Source organism: Panulirus ornatus, chromosome 13, assembly GCF_036320965.1.
Source record: "Panulirus ornatus isolate Po-2019 chromosome 13, ASM3632096v1, whole genome shotgun sequence".
NCBI lineage: Eukaryota > Metazoa > Arthropoda > Malacostraca > Decapoda > Palinuridae > Panulirus > Panulirus ornatus.
The window spans coordinates 49,596,882-49,621,480 of NC_092236.1; the positions used below are offsets into that span (position 1 = coordinate 49,596,882).

Consider the following 24,599-nt stretch of genomic DNA (forward strand, 5'->3'; position numbering starts at 1 on the left):
TTGTTTAGGACATTATACTCTGTACCTATTAACATAAGTTTCTAAAACTTTCTTTATCCATTAGAATAGAAATTACCATAGTATGTCTCTTGTAAGTAATAATCTACTTGTTCTGGACGGGAAGGAAAGTTTAGACACATGGGACCCCATCTTGAACATTTTATACTACCGAACAACTGTATGAATTTCTTTATTCTGTCTGCATTTACCCTGTCTTCATTCATATTATTCCATTTATTCTCAAATGTTATAGGAGAAGCCTTCATTATCAAGTTTGAAAACCCAAATTGAGTCATTGCATTACCTATGAATCGCTAGATGCAAAGCCTCAAGAATTTGCACAACAAATTTGAAACATAGAATCATGTCTTGATCTCCTTGGAAACCTAGTCCCAAATGTACTTGTCTTAGAAGACTTCAACCTACCACACATTAAATGGAAACAGGCAGGATGTAACATTGAAGCTGAAACTATTGACATTGGAAGCAGCTAGGACAAACAGCTACAAAAGAGTAATTTACAATATGTCAAAATTTCTCCCTATGTCAACAAATAACAAAAACAACGAAGAGAAATGATGCTCTGTACTATCTTACAAATATTTTGTTCCTAATATGTGACATTACCATCTCATATGCATTGTAGTCATATTACACCCTAATAATAATTAGGCAAATCAGGAGAGCAAATCATGGTCTAGGTAATGAAAGAACTAAGAGTGGGGGATAGTGAGAAAGTCGCTGTGCAGGGAATCTTGAGTGTAAGTGGGATCTTAGGAAAAAAGTGTTCAGTTCGATCACTATAATTGTAGCAGTAGAGGATGTGTGGGACCTTGGTGGTAGGGATCCTCAGGGAGTAGCAGTAACCTCACAGGCAAAGGAAATAGCAAAGAAAGGTCAAGTGAAGTTGGTTGGGGACAACTCAGGCTGTATAAGTAGTGGGTTAGCACAGCTACAGGTCAACTCTCAGGTAACTTTTAGGAGCAAGGCTGGTTGGGTCCAGTGGGGGAGGGTCAAAGTAAGGCAGTGAATCCAAAATAGATGGAGACCCATCTCTCTCCCACTGCTGCACATGCATACAATAACAGTGATTAATACAAATATGCGTACTGACAGCAAAAAAAAAAAAAGAAAAAGGCAACTTCAGTCCAGAAATCAACTCCAAAGATAATATTTGATATACACAAATGCCTGGAGCATCGTTATGAAACGTGGTGAACTTATATCCTATGCAGTTACTGAAAAACAGAACATTATTGCAATCTCTGAAACATGGGTAAACTCAGAGAATAAACACTTAATTGCAGTTAGCAATACCTAGATACACACTATTTACGAAAGTTCGCTTGTACAGGTTAGGTGGTGGAGTTTTGATTATGTTGATAACAATCTAAATGCTGTTAAGATAAGGAAAGTAGACACACACTTAAAAATTCTATTAAGATAAGTAAAGTAGACACTCTTTTTATTTACATTATCAACAAGTTCAAAAGTAAACTACGTCTCGGTGTTATTTATAGACCTCCCGAGCAAAACGATGACGAGATGTTATACAGTGAAATCAAAACTATGGTAAACAGTAATGAGGTTATACTATGAGATTTGAACCATCCAAACATAAATTGGAGCACATTAACGGGTGACCAAGAGGGAACGAGACTAACGGAACTGATTGAAGACGCTTTTCTAGAAGTTAAAAAACTTAACTAGAGGTAAAAACATTCTGGTGACTGAGTTTGGTAAAGTGTGTGAAAGAAGAAAGTTAAGAGTAAATGTGAATAAGAGCAAGGTTATTAGGTACAGTAGGGTTGAGGGTCAAGTCAATTGGGAGGTGAGTTTGAATGGAGAAAAACTGGAAGAAGTAAAGTGTTTTAGATACCTGGGAGTGGATCTGGCAGCGGATGGAAGCGGAAGTGGATCATAGGGTGGGGGAGGGGGCGAAAATTCTGGGAGCGTTGAAGAATGTGTGGAAGTCGAGAACATTATCTCGGAAAGCAAAAATGGGTATGTTTGAAGGAATAGTGGTTCCGACAATGTTGTATGGTTGCGAGGCGTGGGCTATGGATAGAGTGGTGTGCAGGAGGATGGATGTACTGGAAATGAGATGTTTGAGGACAATGTGTGGTGTGAGGTGGTTTGATCGAGTAAGTAACGTAAGGGTAAGAGAGATGTGTGGAAATAAAAAGAGCGTGGTTGAGAGAGCAGAAGAGGGTGTTTTGAAATGGTTTGGGCACATGGAGAGAATGAGTGAGGAAAGGTTGACCAAGAGGATATATGTGTCGGAGGTGGAGGGAACGAGGAGAAGAGGGAGACCAAATTGGAGGTGGAAAGATGGAGTGAAAAAGATTTTGTGTGATCGGGGCCTGAACATGCAGGAGGGTGAAAGGAGGGCAAGGAATAGAGTGAATTGGAGCGATGTGGTATACCGGGGTTGACGTGCTGTCAGTGGATTGAATCAGGGCATGTGAAGCGTCTGGGGTAAACCATGGAAAGCTGTGTAGGTATGTATATTTGCGTGTGTGGACGTATGTATATACATGTGTATGGGGGTGGGTTGGGCTATTTCTTCCGTCTGTTTCCTTGTGCTACCTCGCAAACGCGGGAGACAGCGACAAAGCAAAAAAAAAAAAAAAGAAAAAGAAACATTCTTGATCTTGTCCTCACCAGTGACCCAAGTTTAATCAACTCTTGCGAAGTAGGGGAGAGTTTGTCAAACAGCGATCACAATTTGAAGAGATTAGAGGCAAATTTAGATTATGAAATAACTAACCATTGATCCCAGATTACAGGCAAGCAAATTTTGAAAACATTAGACGCGAAGTTCGCAGTACAAATTGCATAAAACTTCTTAATGTTTATTCAGTAGAGGAAATGTGGAATATTTCTAAAATCACACTACTTGAGATTAGAATGAAACAAATCCCACAAATTACGAAGAGAAATTGTCGGTATTTCAAAACCATCACGGATGAATAGGAGAGTAGAAGGACGAATTCACTAAAAGAAAATATAAGAAATTCAAATATGTGGGAACCAATTAAAATCAGCAGCAATTAATCAAAATCCAAAAAGAGTGTAAGAACATCATAAGACAGTAAATGTGAGGAAGAAAAAAGAATGTTCTTGAAAGTTGAGAATAATCCCAAGGGATTCTTGAAATATATAAGGCAAAGGAAAACAGTAAAAAAAGCAAATGGACTATTACAAAATGAGCATGACATTAACTACTGATGGCAAGGAAATTATTCCTTTAATTCCATATTCACAATTGAAGAAACATCTTGAATACCACAGCCAATGAAAGTGTTTCTAGGGTCTGACGTAGAAGAATTGAGGTTAGAGAAATGAGCTCTGAAGTATTTAGATACTTGGACCGGTTAAATCCTAACAAATCCAACAGCCCGTTAACTTAGCTCCAAGATTTTTTATAAAGTAGGGCAGGAGACAACTTATTTACTTCATAACAAAGATATTCAACAAATCTCTATCAGATGGTCAGGTGCCAACTGACTGGAAACTAGCAAATGTTACTCCTATATATAAAAAAGGAGACAAAAAGTGTGCTTTCAACAATTGCCCAATTATCCTTGCGCCAGAGTTAGGTAAAAGAATGGAAGAAATAAAACGAGATAAAATTGTCTTGTTTCTAGAACAAAAGGTTGTATTGGACAACCAACACGGTTTCCACAACAGAGGATCCTGCATGACAAATTCGATGGAATTTTTTAATGTTATCAGAATGGAGATGAAAAATTACTATCTGATGTAGTATATTTAGATTTCCCAAAGGCTTTTGATAAAGTACCTCACAAGAGACTTATACATAAACTCAAAGCACATGGAATTGGTGAAAAAAAACTCTGTACTTGGATCAGAGACTGGCTTACTGGAAGAAAGCAGTGTGTTGTATTAAACAGTGAAGCCTCAGATTGGCTATACATTAAAGAGTGGTATGCCACAGGGGTCGGTCCTAGGCCCAGTTCTTTTCATAATATACATTAATGACCTAGAACTCGGTCTTGCATTAAAGATCTCCAAATTTGCTTAAGATACTAAACTAGGAGGTAGAGCTGTATACATGGGACTGCGAAATAATACATAGATATCTTAACTTACTTGCAGAGTGGTTAGACAGATGACAAATGGAGTTTAATGTAGACTAGTGTAAAGTTGTGCACTTTTGAGACAAGAATATTTGTTACGACTACATACTATTCTGAGATACACTAAACATTGTCAAGCAGCAAGTAAAAAAGGCAGCCAAATGTTAGGTTCCATAGCCAGGAACATAGATTATAAGACACCAGAAACAATTCTCACATGTTATTATTCTCTAGGAAGACCACATCTTGAATATGCAGTCCAGTTTTGGTTCCCAAACTAAAAGATAAGGAAAAATTAGAGCAAGTACAAAGACACGACAAAATTGATCCCATCCCTTCGAAATCTGGCATACGAAGAGAGGCTAAAATGATTGGATCTCTCCCTTAAGTAATGTAGACTTTGTGGCGAATTAATCTAAGTCTTCCAAATTCTGAATAAGTTTGATAAAGTAAATCATTAGCATCTTTTTGAAATACAAGAAAATATGGTTACCAGGACAAATGAAATAAAACCCAAAGTAGAAAGGTGTAGTACAGATGTGGGGAAAAAACTTCTTTTCTTATGGGTGTGTTGACCAGTAGACAAACTTATCTTCAGATGTAAGACGGTAGAAACGGTAGAAATAAACTGAATAAATTACTGTGGTAACTGAGACAGTAGAAGGCTAATGTGTAGCAGCAGGGAGTTGGTAATAGCTTAAAAAACTGCTGAGTGGAATTACAGTTTCTTGCCTTTTTTTTGGCAACCTAGTTGTGGGCCAATTAAGCCTCCTGTTGTCTGTCTTTCTCGTGTAAATCATATAAGTTTTTTTGGGGAAAAGGGATTAGATGCTTCCATTCCCACAAGAATTACCTCTGATGTGCATGTGATGGAGCCAAAAGCATCATGAAGTAAGAGACAGTAATTTACTCGAGGAAAGTCAGGAAAGAAGTTACATAAGTTATTCCAGTCAGCTTTGTTGGGGTGCCAGTATTTACAATTAGAAGGGGGAGAGTGCTGTTAGAATTAATACATTCACAAGAGCATTATCAGATGAACTAATTGGGGGTGATATTGTGTATTTACAGCAGGATGGACTAGATGTGAAAAACAGATCCAGAATATTAGGAATATGGTCACAGCAGTCAGGAATATGGGTAGAATGGGAGATAATTTGCTCTGAATCATTGAGAATGGAGAACATGAGGGTTTCAATCCCTCCACCATCCACACGAGAGGAATTCTGCCATTCCCTGTGGTGAACTTTGAAATCTCAGTGGAAGTGTATCTTGGCTTGCGAGTGAGAGGATATCACAGTCATGGCAGCGGTCCTCTGACATTTCATTTCCAACATATCACCCTTCTCTGCACAGCCTTATCTATATCCCATGGCTCGCATCCTTATATTATTGGAAGTAATTTACCTTCAAACATGCCCATTTTTGCCTTTCCAGGTGACGATCTCTCTTTTGACACATTCTTTAGCACTCCCAGAATGTTTTTTCCCCCTCCTTCCTGTGACTCACTTTCATTTCCACGGTTTCATTCGCTTTTGTTACCACCTCCAGGTATCTGAAACACTTCACTTCCTCAAATTTTTCTCCATTCAAACTCACACTCCCAATAAATCTCTCCCTCAATCCTGCTGGACCCAGTAACCTTCCATTATTCACATTTACACTCGACTTCCTCCTTTCACACACACTTCCAAACTTAGTCACCCAAGGGGAGAGGATGTGGAATGGGAGGTATTTAGGGAAGCATTAATGGCATATGCAAGAGATGTATGTGACAGGTGGGAGGAGGGCAGATTGAAAAGGGTAGTGAGTGGTGGGAAAAAGAAGTAAAGTTGCCTGTGAAAGAGAAAAGAGAGGTGTATGGGTGGTACTTAACAGGAAAGCATGCAAATGATTGGGAGATGTATAAGAGAAAGCAGCAATAGGTCAAGAGGAAGGTGCAGGGGTTGAAAAAGTAAGCAAATAAGAGTTGGGATGAGAGGGTATCACTAAACTTTAGGAAGGATAAAAAGATAATTTGGAAGGTCAATGATGTGCAAAAGACAAGGGAACAAATGGGGACATTGGTGAAGGGAGCAAAAGGGGAAGTGATAACAGGTAGTGATGGAGAGAGTATTTTGAAGGATTGTTAAATGTGTATGATGATAGGTTTGCAGATGTAGGGTGTTTAGGTCAGGGTGGTATGCAAAGTGAGAGTCAGGGAGAGTGGCTTATTGAAAAGGCAAGAGTTGGTGAAAGCCACATTAGAGAGTTAGTGCTAGGAGCAGACAAAGAAAGGCCACATATGCTTTCATCCACTCTTTAGCTATCATATGTATGTAATTTACCAAAACCATAGTTCTTTATCCACAACCTTGCCCCATAGACTTGTCCATGGTTTATCCCAGATGCTTCTCAGGTCTTGGATCAGTCCATTGAAAGCACATCAACCCCAGGGTAACTCTTTGTTCCAGTTCACTCTATCCATGCATGCCTTTCAAACTCCTGCATGTTAAGGGCCCAGTCACTCAAAATCTCTTTTACTCCATCCTTCCATCTCCAATTTGGTCTCCCCTTTCTCCTTGTTTTCTCCTCTGCAATTTGGTCTCCCCTTTCTCCTTGTTTTCTCCACTTCTGAAACAAATCCTCTTTTTTTTAATCTTTCCTCACTCATTCTTTCTTTATATTCAAACCATATCAGCACACCCTCTTCTACTTTCTCAACCACACTCTTTAATACCACACATATCTCATACCCTTTCATTACTGACTTGATCAAGCCACCTCATACCATGTATTGTCCTCAGACATTTCATTTCCAAGGCATCCACCCTCCTCCATGCAGCCCTATCTTTAGGCCATGCTAATGATACATTCATATGATATTGTTGGGATTACTATTCTGTCAAACATACCCATTTTTGTCCTCCCAGATAACATTCACTCTTTCCACACATTCTTCAGTACTCCCACAACTTTTGCCTCTCCCCTACCCTATGACTCACTTCCAATTTCATGCTTGCATTTGTTGCCATGTCCACTCCAAGTTATCTTAAAAAACTTCACTTCCTTCAGTTTTTCTCCAGTCAAACTCACACCCCAACTAACTACTCCCTCAACCCTGCTGAACCATATGATCTTGCTTTTATGCATGTTTGCTCTAAACTTTCTCCTTTCACACACTCTTCCGTACTCAGTCACCAGTTTCTGCAATTTCTCATTTGAATCTGCCATCAATGCTGTATCATTAGCAAACAACAACTGACTGACTTCTTAGGCCCTCTCATTCCCCACAGACTGCATACTCACTCCTATCTTCAAGACCCGCATTTACCTCCCCCACCACCCCATCCATACACAAACTGAACAAGCATGGTGACATCACACACCCCTGGTGCAGACCAACCTGCTCTTGGAAGCTTTCACTCTCCTCTCCTCCTACTAAATGCAGGCCTTACACCCTTAATAAAAACTACTCGCTGCTTTAAGCCCTTTTCCTCCCATACCACATATTCTAAAGACCTTCCACAAAGCATATCTATCAGCCTTATCATATGTTCTGTCCAGATCCATAATTGCCATATACAAATGCATCTGTTTTTCCAATTATGTCTCACACACATTCCTTAAAGCAAACACCTGATCCACACATCCTCTACCACTTTTGAAATTACACTGCTTCCCAATCTGATGCTTTGTACATGCCTTCACCCTTTCAATCAGTACCCAATCATACAGCTTATCAGGTACTCTCAGCATCCTTGTCCCTTTGTAACACAAACCTTTATCCCCTTTGCCTTCATACAGTAGCACCATACATGCATTTTGCCGATCCTCAGGCACCTCACCATGATCCATTTATACATTGAAAATCCTTGCCAACCAATCAACAACAGTCATGCCCTTACTTGATAAATTCAACTGCAGTACCATTCACTCCAGCTGCCTTGCCACACTTCATCTAACACAAGGCTTTCACTACCTCCTCTCTCTTCACTAAACCACTCTTCACGACTCCCTTACTTCACATACCACCCCAGTCCAAACAACCTTTCTTATAATGGTGATTTTTTTTTTATTATTTTTATGTCATGTTAAGTGTGAAATGTATTTTCAGACGACCAGAGTGTTATCAGTTCGGTGACAGTTGGGTCAACATGCTCCCTGCGATCTGTAACAAGTGAAGCACTGAGTACAATTTGTATCAATGAATATGGAGTTGCAGCCAATGAAGATGGTAAGTAAAAAATGGAAAGTTTTATTACTCTAGATACTGAATTTAGTTTCTCCTTTGAAATAGATGTGACGAATGTGTATTTTTAAGGATGGGACCATTATACTGGTGCTTCATGCTCAAATGTCGGTGCAGTATGTGCTGTGATTATGTATCATTCTGTACCTTTCCTTGCTCATGCCCTTAAATGCCCTTTTAACATAACCTACATAACCTGTGGATGCCTCTCCTCCATAACCCATTTAGTGAAGCCATGGGTACTCCCACATTTTCCACCATGCAGATGGGCTTAAAAAGAAAGAAAGAAAGCTGTATGGAATACAAAATGCACCTTAATCTCTAACCTGCTCTTTTTGTCTTGTGACAAACCTTATAGCCCTGCCTCTGTCATCACTGGATTTAAGCTTCCTGCTGATGTTTGTTACCTCCTTTTAAACATGGATGTCACTCGAAGCATGCCACAGGTAGAACAGATTTCACCGATCTCAGTCATCCACAGGAGGTTATAGAAAGGGTATATGTCATTTGGATCACGTAGTTGTGAAGCTGGATGTTAGCAATTAGTTTTTGGAGTAAAAGAAACCCGAGATATTTGTTGATGTTTATGGTGCAAATAAGATTATAGTTTGTTTGTTTATTCATATAGATGAAGTTATCTCTCGGTAACATATAAGCATTTGAAATAATGTATAGCATGTTGTCAGTTAACTTCATGGATGGTCATGGATGGGTTCTTGAAAACTGCAATTTTAAGTGAAACAAAGTATAGTGAAACCAGTTTTACCATAGAACCATTGATATAGATTGGTGATGTTCTCCTTTAGTATATTTGTGATAAGAATTTTCTCAAATACTTAAGTACCAAAAACAACACTGTAGAGACTCTTTTTTGACATAGGAAAGACTCACCATATGTAAATCAGGGTAATGGAAATGCTAAGTAGCACGCAGAGGGATGTACTAGGTAGGCAGCATCTTCCTCAAGGCTATCTATCTATCTCTTTATATCTCTGACACCTATTCCCTTCAGGAACTCCCTCAAGGGGGTGGCCACAGCAAAAGTCTCCATAACTGTTGAATTCCAGTGCTGCTTCTTAGCCTTTAGTGCTTCACTCTTAACAGGCTGCTGGCAAAGGGCAATTCTAGTGCAGTGTTTTCAGAGGCTCTTACCTAATGTTCCTACCAACCACTTTTACTTATTGTTTCTACCAAATGCTCCTACCTGCTATTTCTACCTAATGCTTCTACATAAAGCTCCTGTCTTATGGTCCTACTTCTATCTATTGCTCTTACCATTTCGCCAAAAGGCAGGGCCAAGGCAAAGCACTTACTGTAGGTATGTATATCTAGAGTTGGAAAGAATAAGTGATGTGAATTAAAGGTTTCAAACGTAATTTTTGACAAGGAGAGCTTGTATGTGTGTGGACAGAATACCTGCAGTTCACATATGGGTGAGGCTGAAAAAAGACAGCTACCTGGGTCAAAGGAGTACAACTTGACAGCCACTGAAATGCAGGCTCACTACACAGCCATCACTAACCCTCCCAGTACCCAGGCGGGAAGTACCAATAATATACCTCTGGTCAGTGGCAGTTTACCAACTACTACCTACAAGGCAAGAGTCTTACATAAATAGTAACACAGCAACAGTCATTGTGTGGGCATCTCCTTCATGTTGTTTTGGAACTTTCAGTGCATTTATTGAAGATATCACCCTAATTTCTGGTAACTCATAATGACTGAAAAATGACCAAGCGATGATAAGAGTGGAGGAACTCCTCGCAGATATAAAAGTGATTGACTTAGAGATGAAATTATAAAGAAACACGAAGACAGGCAATCACTCTTTTATCTTGTTTGAACTCGGGCTGGCTACCTCAGAATAACTGTGAACACAATTTGGGAGGACAGTCATTGCATTAAGGGACACATAAAAGATTCATCACCTTTAGAATCAACTGACAACCAAGAAGTGAGCTGGTGCTATCTTAGAGATGAAGAATTTACTGCCTTTGATGATGGAAGATCAGATTCAGCATCATTTACTGTCTTATGGTCATACAAGGGATGGCTAGAAGTTTCTTTGAAAACTTCAAAGGAAACTATGGTAATCCTGATGCAAAATTTGTGGCCACTCATGAATGGTTCAATAGATTTAAAGCCTGTGCTAATTTTTATAATATTGAAGTGAGTGGTGAGGGTGTGGGTGCTGATACAGAAGCAGCAAAAAATTATCCTGATGCCTGAAAGAAATTATTGATGAGGGTGGATGCATGGCACAAAAAAGATATTCAATGTTTATGAGATTGGGTTATTTTCCTCTAGAGAGGAAAAGACTATACCTGGATTTAAGGCTGCAAAATATTGCTTAATGCTCTTGCTTGGAGTTTATTCAGCAGGCGATCACAAGCTGAAATCGCTGCTTGTGTATCCCTTAGAAAATCCCAGAGCATTTATGGATATAGCTAAGGCTGCACTGCTTGTGTATTGCAGTGTGAACCCAAAGGCTTGGGCCACAGGACTGGGTCATTCACTGTTTTATTCCCGACGTGGAAAAATGTTGCCATGTGGAGGACATACCATTCATCATTCTGCTGTTGATTGACAATGCCCTTAGTGCTTTAGCTGATGGACCAGGAGGTTATAACTAACTTTGAAGCATATCACCACCATATGACCTATGCCCAAACTTCAGAGGCCACTGAAAGAGATCCTGAGAAGACTTATGTGAGTATTGGAAGTCCTGCAACATGTATCAAGGCATTCAAAATATTGCAGAGGCCTGGGCAAAAGTTGCTGAAAAATGTTAGGATGGTGTTTGGTGTAATATATGCACCTGGATAGTCCATGGATTTAGAGGCTTCTAGAAAGATTAAATGTATAAGGATGTGATCAAGAAGATCATGTAGCTGGCAGAGGAGCTTGAGCTGGAGATGGATGCCACTGCATATATGGACTCATAGAATCTTACAAGGCTGAGCTGTCGAATGAAGATCTCACACAGAAACAGCAAAGATGGCAGAGGTGACAGCTGAGGGTGAAGATGAGCTAGTTGAAAAACCTTGATGGTTCAGCACAAAGAAGATTGTTGTATTTCATAAAATGTTATTGGTAGGACTTGAGAAGATTAATCTGAATGCCTCATGATTTTATGTAGGTAAATAAAGGAATTGATGTGACACTGGCCAGCTGTGGAGAAATATATAAGGATACCATGAAATGACCACCTTCCAATCATCTCAGGTTTGTGATTGATTGGCCTGCTTTACCTGAGTCTCTGCAACCTTCCACCTCTTATGCTTCATACCTGCCATTGCAACCCACAACATCTGATATTGACCCTGATGATGTGATTCCTATCTCGTCTCCTTTTTTTCTTATCTGGCAACTATGTTCTTCATCATCCATCACAAAAATGCCTTTTTCATTGGGTCTGTCACTAGAATTAAGTTGGTTTGGGAATGTCCTGGGAGTAAAGTCGGGTTGGTGAGAGGACAAGAGTAAAGGAAGGAGTAGCACAACTCCTGAAGCAGGAGTTGTGGGAGTATGTGATAGAGTGTAAGAAAGTAAACTCTAAATTGATGTGGGTAAAACTGAAAGTGGATTGATAGAGATGGGTGATTATTGGTGCATATGTGCCTGGTCATGTGAAGAAAGATCACGAGAGTCAAGTGTTTTGGGAGCAACTGAGTGAGTGTGTTAGCAGCTTTGATGCTTGAGACTGGGTTATAGTGATGGGTTATTTGAATGCAAAGTTGAGTAATATGGCAGTTGAGGGTATAAGTGGTGTACATGGGGTGTTCAGTGCTGTAAATGGAAATGGTGAAGCGCTTGTAGATTTTTGTGCTGAAAAAGGACTGGTGATTGGGAATGCCTGGTTTAAAAAGAGAGATATACATAAGTATATGTATGTAAGTAGGAGAGTTGGCTATAGAGTGTTATTGAATTACGTGTTATTTGATAGGTGCGTGAAAGAGAGACTTGGATGTTAATATTTTGAGAGGGCCAACTGGAGGGATGTCTGATCATTATCTTGTGGAGGCTAAGGTGATGATATGTAGAGGTTTTCAGAAAAGAGTGAATGTTGAGGTGAAGAGAGTGGTGAGAGTAAGTGAGCTTGGAAAGGATACTTATGTGGTGTGAGGAAGTACCAGGAGAGATTGAGTGCAGAATGGAAAAAGGTGAGAGCAAAAGACATAAGGGGAGTGGGAGAGGAATGGGATGTATTGAAGGAAGCAGTGATGGCTTGCGCAAAAGATGCTTGTGGCATGAGAAAGGTGGTAGGTGAGCAATTGGAAAGGGTAGAGTGGTGAGATGAGGAAGTAAGATTGTAAATGAAAGACAAGAGAGAAGCATTTGGATGAATTTTGCAGGGAAGTAGCTTGAATGAGTAGGAGATGTATAAAAGAAAGAGGCAGTACGTCACGAGAAAGGTGCAAGAGGTGAAAAAAGGGCAAATGAGAGTTGGGGTGAGAGAGTATCATTAAATTTTAGGGAGAATAAAAAGATGTTTTGGAAGGAGGTAAATAAAGTGCGTAAGACAAGGGAACATCAGTGAAGGGGGCTGATGGGGAGGTAATAACAAGTAGTGGTGAAGTGAGAAGGAGATGGAGTGAGTATTTTGAAGGTTTGTTGAATGTGTGTGATGATAGAGGCAGATGTAGGATATTTTAGTCTAGGTGGTGTGCAAAGTGAGAGGGTCAGGGAGAATGCTTTGGTAAACAGAGAAGAGGTAGTGGAAGCTTTGCAGAAGATGAAAGCCAGCAAGGCAGTGGGTTTGCATGGTACTGCAGTGGAATTTATTGAAAAGGGGGTGACCATGTCGTGGTTCACGGTGAAGTGCATGAGGATTGGTGGAATGCATGCATAGTACCATTGTATAAAGGCAAAGGTGATAAAGATGAGCGTTCAAATTACAGATGTATAAGTTTGTTGAATATTCCTGGGAAATTATGTGGGAGGGTATTGATTGAAAGGGTCAAGGCATGTACAGAGCATAAGACTGTTGAAGAGCAGTGTGGTTTCAGAAGTGGTAGAGGATGTGTGGATCAGGTGTTTGTTTTAAAGAATTTTTTTTTTTTTTTTTTTTTTTGCTTTGTCGCTGTCTCCCGCGTTTGCGAGGTAGCGCAAGGAAACAGAAGAAAGAAATGGCCCAACCCACCCCCATACACATGTATATACATACACGTCCACACACGCAAATATACATACCTACACAGCTTTCCATGGTTTACCCCAGAAGCTTCACATGCCCTGATTCAATCCACTGACAGCACGTCAACCCCGGTATACCACATCGATCCAATTCACTCTATTCCTTGCCCTCCTTACACCCTCCTGCATGTTCAGGCCCCGATCACACAAAATCTTTTTCACTCCATCTTTCCACCTCCAATTTGGTCTCCCACTTCTCGTTCCCTCCACCTCCGACACATATATCCTCTTGGTCAATCTTTCCTCACTCATTCTCTCCATGTGCCCAAACCATTTCAAAACACCCTCTTCTGCTCTCTCAACCACGCTCTTTTTATTTCCACACATCTCTCTTACCCTTACGTTACTTACTCGATCAAACCACCTCACACTACACATTGTCCTCAAACATCTCATTTCCAGCACATCCACCCTCCTGCGCACAACTCTATCCATAGCCCACGCCTCGCAACCATACAACATTGTTGGAACCAATATATATATATTTTTTTTTTTTTTTTTTTTTTTTTATACTTTGTCGCTGTCTCCCGCGTTTGCGAGGTAGCGCAAGGAAACAGACGAAAGAAATGGCCCAACCCCCCCCCCCCATACACATGTACATACACACGTCCACACACGCAAATATACATACCTACACAGCTTTCCATGGTTTACCCCAGACGCTTCACATGCCTTGATTCAATCCACTGACAGCACGTCAACCCCTGTATACCACATGACTCCAATTCACTCTATTCCTTGCCCTCCTTTCACCCTCCTGCATGTTCAGGCCCCGATCACACAAAATCTTTTTCACTCCATCTTTCCACCTCCAATTTGGTCTCCCTCTTCTCCTCGTTCCCTCCACCTCCGACACATATATCCTCTTGGTCAATCTCTCCTCACTCATTCTCTCCATGTGCCCAAACCATTTCAAAACACCCTCTTCTGCTCTCTCAACCACGCTCTTTTTATTTCCACACATCTCTCTTACCCTTACGTTACTTACTCGATCAAACCACCTCACACCACACATTGTCCTCAAACATCTCATTTCCAGCACATCCATCCTCCTGCGCACATCTCTATCCATAGCCCACGCCTCGCAACCATACAACATTGTTGGAACCACTATTCCCTCAAACATACCCATTTTCGCTTTCCGAGATAATGTTCTCGACTTCCACACATTTTTCAAGGCTCCCAAAATTTTCGCCCCCTCCCCCACCCTATGATCCACTTCCGCTTCCATGGTTCCATCCGCTGACAGATCCACTCCCAGATATCTAAAACACTTCACTTCCTCCAGTTTTTCTCCATTCAAACTCACCTCCCAATTGACTTGACCCTCACCCCTACTGTACCTAATAACCTTGCTCTTATTCACATTTACTCTCAACTTTCTTCTTCCACACACTTTACCAAACTCAGTCACCAGCTTCTGCAGTTTCTCACATGAATCAGCCACCAGCGCTGTATCATCAGCGAACAACAACTGACTCACTTCCCAAGCTCTCTCATCCCCAACAGACTTCATACTTGCCCCTCTTTCCAGGACTCTTGCATTTACCTCCCTTACAACCCCATCCATAAACAAATTAAACAACCATGGAGACATCACACACCCCTGCCGCAAACCTACATTCACTGAGAACCAATCACTTTCCTCTCTTCCTACACGTACACATGCCTTACATCCTCGATAAAAACTTTTCACTGCTTCTAACAACTTGCCTCCCACACCATATATTCTTAATACCTTCCACAGAGCATCTCTATCAACTCTATCATATGCCTTCTCCAGATCCATAAATGCTACATACAAATCCATTTGCTTTTCTAAGTATTTCTCACATACATTCTTCAAAGCAAACACCTGATCCACACATCCTCTACCACTTCTGAAACCGCACTGCTCTTCCCCAATCTGATGCTCTGTACATGCCTTCACCCTCTCGATCAATACCCTCCCATATAATTTACCAGGAATACTCATCAAACTTATACCTCTGTAATTTGAGCACTCACTCTTATCCCCTTTGCCTTTGTACAATGGCACTATGCACGCATTCCGCCAATCCTCAGGCACCTCACCATGAGTCATACATACATTAAATAACCTTACCAACCAGTCAACAATACAGTCACCCCCTTTTTTAATAAATTCCACTGCAATACCATCCAAACCTGCTGCCTTGCCGGCTTTCATCTTCCGCAAAGCTTTTACTACCTCTTCTCTGTTTACCAAATCATTTTCCCTAACCCTCTCACTTTGCACACCACCTCGACCCAAACACCCTATATCTGCCACTCTGTCATCAGACACATTCAACAAACCTTCAAAATACTCATTCCATCTCCTTCTCACATCACCGCTACTTGTTATCACCTCCCCATTTGCGCCCTTCACTGAAGTTCCCATTTGCTCCCTTGTCTTACGCACCCTATTTACCTCCTTCCAGAACATCTTTTTATTCTCCCTAAAATTTACTGATAGTCTCTCACCCCAACTCTCATTTGCCCTTTTTTTCACCTCTTGCACCTTTCTCTTGACCTCCTGTCTCTTTCTTTTATACTTCTCCCACTCAATTGCATTTTTTCCCTGCAAAAATCGTCCAAATGCCTCTCTCTTCTCTTTCACTAATACTCTTACTTCTTCATCCCACCACTCACTACCCTTTCTAAACAGCCCACCTCCCACTCTTCTCATGCCACAAGCATCTTTTGCGCAATCCATCACTGATTCCCTAAATACATCCCATTCCTCCCCCACTCCCCTTACTTCCATTGTTCTCACCTTTTTCCATTCTGTACACAGTCTCTCCTGGTACTTCCCCACACAGGTCTCCTTCCCAAGCTCACTTACTCTCACCACCTTCTTCACCCCAACATTCACTCCTCTTTTCTGAAAACCCATACAAATCTTCACCTTAGCCTCCACAAGATAATGATCAGACATCCCTCCAGTTGCACCTCTCAGCACATTAACATCCAAAAGTCTCTCTTTCGCGCGCCTGTCAATTAACACGTAATCCAATAACGCTCTCTGGCCATCTCTCCTACTTACATAAGTATACTTATGTATATCTCGCTTTTTAAACCAGGTATTCCCAATCATCAGTCCTTTTTCAGCACATAAATCTACAAGCTCTTCACCATTTCCATTTACAACACTGAACACCCCATGCATACCAATTATTCCCTCAACTGCCACATTACTCACCTTTGCATTCAAATCACCCATCACTATAACCCGGTCTCGTGCATCAAAACCGCTAACACACTCATTTAGCTGCTCCCAAAACACTTGCCTCTCATGATCTTTCTTCTCATGCCCAGGTGCATATGCACCATTAATCACCCACCTCTCTCCATCAACTTTCAGTTTTACCCATATTAATCGAGAATTTACTTTCTTGCATTCTATCACATACTCCCACAACTCCTGTTTCAGGAGTATTGCTACTCCTTCCCTTGCTCTTGTCCTCTCACTAACCCCTGACTTCACTCCCCAGACATTTCCAAACCACTCTTCCCCTTTACCCTTGAGCTTCGTTTCACTCAGAGCCAAAACATCCAGGTTCCTTTCCTCAAACATACTACCTATCTCTCCTTTTTTCACATCTTGGTTACATCCACACACATTTAGGCATCCCACTCTGAGCCTTCGAGGAGGATGATCACTCCCCGCGTGACTCCTTCTTCTGTTTCCCATTTTAGAAAGTTAATACAAGGAGGGGAGGATTTCCGGCCCCCCGCTCCCGTCCCCTCTAGTCGCTTTCTACGACACGCGAGGAATACGTGGGAAGTATTCTTTCACCCCTATCCCCAGGGATAGTATACATATATATATACATATACACACACACACACATACACATACATACGCACATACACACACACACACACACATACATATATATACATATGAAAAATGTAAGAAACAATTTATAAAACAAACTTTTAGCTTGAAATGAATGAAAAAAATGAATGTCACATAATGGTTCAACCTCTGGCTATGGAAAAGGAAATGTACAATTTATTCACACAAACGTCAATAGCAGTTCTCATCAATTTCACCACTGTATCAATAAGCTTCAATGTCTAAGCTACATTTTTCTCCAACTTCACTATTTTCTTGTCAAAAACACCATGCATGAAAACTATCACTCCATTAACACAACTATAAACATTTACTTCCCCTTTAAAAGTTCTGGGGAAGTCTGTCTCGATACACTGCGGCGAGGCGACGCGACGCTGACACAATCACAGTCACAATATCACTTCTGCCTCCTCAAGTCAATCTCTCAGCCACAGTGCAGGCCTTCATCGTCGAAATCGGTCTTCTGGAGGTTACCGTTGTCGATGGGTGTGACCATGTCCTTGCAGGGTCGGTCAGGTCAATGGCGGCGATCTCCTCGTCCACGTCCTTCATCCATTCCTGGTGTTTTGAATGAGGATCAGAAAACCAGCGGCCAAACCAACATCAGTACACAGGGAACTGAGATACACTTAAATGGGAATGAGCATCTTGGCCACATCGGAAAAATGATCTGTACTAAATGGTGGTGTTCTGGTTGTCAAGAATATATGCGAGAAATAGTTAGAAAAACAAATGTATTTGTATGTAGCATTTATGGATCTGGAGAAGGCATATGATAGAGTGGATAGAGATGCTTTGTGGAAGGTATTAGAGTATATGGTGTGGGAGGTAAGTTGCTAGAAGCAGTGAAAAGTTTTTATCAAGGATGTAATGCATGTGTATGAATAGGAAGAGAGGAAAGTGGTTGGTTCTCAGTGAATGTCGGCTTGCGGCGGGGTGTGTGATGTCTCCATGGCTGTTTAATTTGTTTATGGATGGGGTTGTTAGGGAGGCGAATGCAAGAGTCTTGGAGAGAGGGGCAAGTATGCAGTCTGTTGTGGATGAGAGGGCTTGGGAAGTGTGAGTCAGTTGTTGTTCGCTGATGATACAGAGCTGGTGGCTGATTCGGGTGAGAAACTGCAGAAGTTGGTGACTGAGTTTGTTAAAGTATGTGAAAGAAGAAATTTAAGAGTAAATGTGAATAAGAGCAAGGTTATTAGGTTCAGTAGGGTAGAGGGACACTTTGATTGGGAGGTAAATTTTAATGGAGAAAAACTGGAGGAAGTGAAGTTTTTAGATACCTGGGAGTGGATTTAGCAGTGGATGGAACCATGGAAGCAGAAGTGAGTCACAGGGTAGGGGAGGGGGCGAAAGTTCTGGAAGCGTTGAAGAATGTGTGGAAGGTGAGAGCATTATCTCAGAGAGCAAAAATGGATATATTTGAAGGGATAGTGGTTCCAACAATGTTATATGGTTGCAAGGCGTGGGCTATAGATAGGGTTGTGCGGAGGAAGGTAGATATGTTGGAAATGAAATGTTTGAGGACAGTATGTGGTGTGAGGTAGTTTGATCAAGTAAGTAATGAAAGGATAAGAGAGTTGTGTGGTAATAAAAAGAGTGTGGTGGAGAGAGCAAACGATGGTGTATTGAAATGGTTTGGTCACATGGAGAGAATGAGTTAGGAAAGATTGACTAGGAGAATATGTGTGTCAGAGGTGGAGGGAACGAGGAGAAGTGGGAGACCAAATTAGAGGTGGAAGGATGGAGTGAAAAATATTTTGAGGGATCAGGGCCTGAACATGCAGGAGGGTGAAAGTTGTGCAAGGAATAGAGTGAATTGGAATGATGTGGTATACCGGGGTCGATGTGCTGTCATTGCATTGAACCTGGGCATGTGAAGCGCCTGGGTTTAAACCATGGAAAGTTTTGTGGGGCCTGGATGTGGAAAGGGAGCTGTGGTTTTGGTGCTACCTCATGTGTGCCTGGGGGGAGGAGGGTGCAATTTCATGTGTGGAGGGGTGGCAACAGGAATGGATAAAGGCAGTAAGTATGGATATGTACATGTATATATATGTATATGTATGTATACGTTGAAATGTATTGTGTTCATATGTGCGTGTGTGGGCGTTTATGTATACACAGTGTGTATGTGGGTGGGTTGGGCCATTCTTTCGTCTGTTTCCTTGCGCTACCTTGCTAACACAGGAGACAACCACTAAGTATGATAATTATGATGATGATAATTATTTATAGTTTAATAGTTTCTCTCTCGTATTTCTGTTCTGTAGTTGGTATTTTCTTCCCCATATTTCTGTTGCTCAGTATGCTGGTTTTAAGTATGTTGGTATTTCAGTTTGGAGTTTGAGGTGTTGGAAGTGTGGTGGGCAAGCATAGGAGTGTGCTGTGTATGATAGTAATAGAAACAGATGCTACCATGTGACACGGTATCAGAGAAAGCAAGCTAGTAATTGGGAGGGGGCTGAACTATTCAGGATGATGGGATTATGAGTGAACCTATATGGTTTTTGACTTACATTATCAGGAATATAATCCTTCTGTAAGTTTGGGAATGTATGTACAAATATTACAGATGTAAATATGTATGTGCTGTACACACAAGTAAGATTAGTAAACACACATCACAATTATTTATTTGATAGTTGATGCAGCATTGGGTGATAGATATCATGGTGGTTGTGGTTGGTAGAATGGGAGGAGGGGAGGCTACTGGGACCTCACATCTTTCTATTATCACTGATTGGTAAAGGGGAATTTAGATCCTTCTTATGATCACAGAAGGGTAGCAGAGGAGCTTGGTCTTCATTATCACTGAAGTTAAGGTTGGAGAATCAATATCCATTTCCAACCCCTCACATGAGTTGTAAGAAATTCATAAGGGGCCTGATGTCAACTCAGGGTGGCAGGGAGTTGCAGTTGATGGTTGTTGTAAAGTTTTGACAGGTTTCTGGTGCTACTTTTTGATTTTGGTGTTTAAAAAACATCTAATTTTTGCTGCCATTCATTTTTCTGTCTTGATATATCTTTGTAACTGTTGATTCCACTCTTTATTATCCTCTTGGCTTTCAAACTTCTTTCTTTTTGAGTGTGTTTTTCTGTGAAAATGGCCATATCTTAATCAAACAACTCAAAAGCCTTAGATAAATCTCTTTTTAGAACTTTTGTTGGTCTGTATCTATATTATCATTGTCTTCCTGTTCACCAGCTCAGTGTTATTCCATTTCATTGAGGTCATCATTTGGTAAGTCTTCACCTTATGATTCAAATAACTCCACTACATCATCTACCTCAGCTTCATTAAAACCAGGCTGGTGTGCCAGCCCAACAATATCATGGTGATATTATTGACCGCTGAAATCCAAGGAAATCAGCAGTATAATCGGGATAGATTTTATATCGGACATGATTTGTTGTGGTTGATTTCATTTTTTGCCATGAATCATATAGATTGGTAATAGCTTTCATTATGTGATATGTATGCCAAAATTCCTGTATATTTGGAATATTTTCCCCATTTGTAAACTGAATTAATTGCTTTAAGGTGCACCATATATGATATGCTTAAATGTTGCAATAAACCTAGATACACAAGTTGAATCCAGCTAGTTGTGGCTTGGGGCAGAAAATTTCATGGAAAATTAGGATGTGTGAGAAAGTGAATTACAAATTCAAAAATGTTTTCAAAATGGAAAGTTCCTTATCCTCTTTACCTTTGAACTGGGGTAAAGAGGAGATTTTAGAAAACATTGATATGCATTACATGATGGCCAGAAAGTGGATGTGAGTGAATGAGGCTCTTCTTCAATTCCTGGCTTTCCCTCGCTTATGTAGGAAAAATCAAACATGTCTAATGAAAAATCTTGAAAAGGCTTTACCAATATGTCTTGATTCATGCAGGGCTTATGGTTCTCATTAGGATTTTTACCATTTGTGTTGAAAATTTACTAAGATACTTTAGACAGATCTCATGAGACATTGTTCAAGACTTTGCTGGAGAGAGCATAAATGCTAAAGGAGTGGATCAAACTTTAATATCAAAAAGTTTTAACTTCTTGTCAGGGCTGAAGTGACTAGTGTTTACGATAGCTTTACAGGTACTACTTGAATTCTAGGTGTACATTGAGATAGGTACAAAAATGCATGGAGTTACAAGAATGTGCCTGCAGGTCCATGAACATAGTGTCCACTGAACATCGTTTGTTATATTGCAGAAGTTCTTGTATTTCTACAGGAAATCAGTTTTACTAAATATACACTTGAGTAAAGTTTAAGAGATTGTGTAAAAGAATTTTTACTTAGGAATACTGACAAGTCAGATTCATATGCATATTTTTGTCTTCTCCACAGGTTCTTTGTTGTACACTGAAACTCCTGCACCTTCTCCTCTCCCGTCCTTAAGCCCTAGTCTCTTCTCACATGTACCGCCTTCAATCAACTTTTGTCAGTACCATGAGAAAACTGTTGATTTTCCATTAGTTATTGGGAGACTACTGAAATGGCGATTTACTAACATCACACCACTCATTGTTAGAAAAACTATTGTGAATTCTGGATTCAAGATAACTAAAAGTAAGTATCCTTGGTTTAAGTCAATATCATTGATTTTATTTTTTTCATGTAGGATGGATTAGAATGTTACATATTTTGTATTTTCTTTGAAAATTATACACATGCTACGGTTTGTATTCTTAGAATAGATTGAATTCAAAACTCATCTTGTATCTTTTAATCAGAAACCTTGCAGTGGTGTGGTACATGGGACAAGCATATGAAGTCACCCTGCTTTAAGGCTGTAAGGGAGTTTCAGAAGATAAACCACTTCCCTGGTACTTTCCAGATTGGCCGTAAGGATAAGTTGTGGAAGAACTTTGTGCGTCTTCAGACTAAATTTGGAAAGGAAGAGTAGGTTGATTTAGTTGTAGTGTTAGGTTTCAGAATTTATCTATTTATTCTTTTCTTTGATATAAATGGGTCAGACTGATTGAGCAATCTTATTTGTAAACATGGCTTTATGTACTCATTAAAATTTTTTATTTATTTATTTTTGTATGTCAGTTTTCTGTCCTCTGGGTTCTGGAACATAACTGGAAAACCCATCAAGAGAAAAGGGGCACTATGGAAGACTTAGGAACACCTTTGTCTTGCCCCAAAATGAGTATTCATGAATATTACATATAATAGCTTGGGGATCAGCTTTTCAAAAAGTCAAGGATTGTAAAAAGCTGATATGTCAATTTGATGAAGCATATGATACCCTGTATCAATTACTTTTAGTATGCCACAAATTATCTTTTAATTATGTCTGCAAGTAAATATATTTATTTATTTATTTTGCTTTGTCGCTGTCTCCTGCGTTAGCGAGGTAGCGCAAGGAAACAGACGAAAGAATGGCCCAACCCACCCACATACTCATGTATATACATACACGTCCACACACGCAAATATACGCACCTATACATGTCAACGTATATATATATATATATATATATATATATTTTTTTTTTTTTTATACCTCGTCGCTGTTCTCCCGCGGTTGCGAGGTAGCGCAAGGAAACAGACGAAAGAAATGGCCCAACCCCCCCCCATACACATGCATATACACACGTCCACACACGCAAATACACATACCTACACAGCTTTCCATGGCCTACCCCAGACGCTTCACATGCCTTGATTCAATCCACTGACAGCACGTCAACCCCTGTATACCACATCGCCCCAATTCACTCTATTCCTTGCCCTCCTTTCACCCTCCTGCATGTTCAGGCCCCAATCACACAAAATCTTTTTCACTCCATCTTTCCACCTCCAATTTGGTCTCCCTCTTCTCCTCGTTCCCTCCACCTCCGACACATATATCCTCTTGGTCAATCTTTCCTCACTCATTCTCTCCATGTGCCCAAACCATTTCAAAACACCCTCTTCTGCTCTCTCAACCACGCTCTTTTTATTTCCACACATCTCTCTTACCCTTACGATACTTACTCGATCAAACCACCTCACACCACACATTCTCCTCAAACATCTCATTTCCAGCACATCCATCCTCCTGCGCACAACTCTATCCATATCCCACGCCTCGCAACCATACAACATTGTTGGACCACTATTCCTTCAAACATACCCATTTTTGCTTTCCGAGATAATGTTCTCGACTTCCACACATTCTTCAAGGCTCCCAGAATTTTCGCCCCCTCCCCCACCCTATGATCCACTTCCGCTTCCATGGTTCCATCCGCTGACAGATCCACTCCCAGATATCTAAAACACTTCACTTCCTCCAGTTTTTCTCCATTCAAACTCGCCTCCCAATTGACTTGACCCTCAACCCTACTGTACCTAATAACCTTGCTCTTATTCACATTTACTCTTAACTTTCTTCTTTCACACACTTTACCAAACTCAGTCACCAGCTTCTGCAGTTTCTCACATGAATCAGCCACCAGCGCTGTATCATCAGCGAACAACAACTGACTCACTTCCCAAGCTCTCTCATCCCCAACAGACTTCATATAAGACTTATCCCTGGGGATAGGGGAGAAAGAATACTTCCCACATATTCCCTGCGTGTCGTAGAAGGCGACTAAAAGGGGAGGGAGCGGGTGGCTGGAAATCCTCCCCTCTGGTTTTTTTTTTTTGATTTTCCAAAAGAAGGAACAGAGAAGGGGGCCAGGTGAGGATTTTCCCTCTAAGGCCCAGTCCTCTGTTCTTAACGCTACCTCGCAAATGCGGGAAATGGCGAATCGTATGAAAAAAAAAATATATATATATATATATATATATATATATATATATATATATATACACACACACACACACACAGACATATACATACATACACGTGTACATGATTCATTATTAAATGACAGCTAGAGACTGAGTGTGAATGAATGGGGCCTTTGTTGTCTTTTCCTAACGCTACCTCGTACGCATGAGGGGGGAGGGAGTTGTTATTCCATGTGTGGCGAGGTGGCGATGGGAATGAATAAAGGCAGACAGTATGAATTATGTACATGTGTATATATGTATATGTTTGTGTGTGTATATATATGTATACATTGAGATGTATGGGTATGTATATTTGCGTGTGTGGATGTGTATGTATATACATGTGTATGTGGGTGGGTTGGGCCGTTCTTTCGTCTGTTTCCTTGCGCTACCTCGCTAACGCGGGAGACAGTGACAAAGCAAAATGAATAAATAAAATAAATAA

At 40.6% G+C, this 24,599-nt stretch overlaps 1 protein-coding gene across 5 annotated transcripts in view; it reads left to right on the top strand.

The window, feature by feature from the left end:
* The window catches only part of LOC139752850 (tubulin polyglutamylase ttll-4-like), a 327,656-nt gene that overhangs the window by 175,756 nt on the left and 127,301 nt on the right, over positions 1–24,599 (top strand). For all 5 annotated transcript variants that reach the window (XM_071668813.1, XM_071668815.1, XM_071668817.1 and 2 more), the window contains 3 exons: positions 8,197–8,316; positions 21,734–21,955; positions 22,120–22,288. In XM_071668813.1, the coding sequence (XP_071524914.1) occupies positions 8,197–8,316; positions 21,734–21,955; positions 22,120–22,288 (511 nt within the window). The remainder of the gene's footprint in view (positions 1–8,196; positions 8,317–21,733; positions 21,956–22,119; positions 22,289–24,599) is intronic.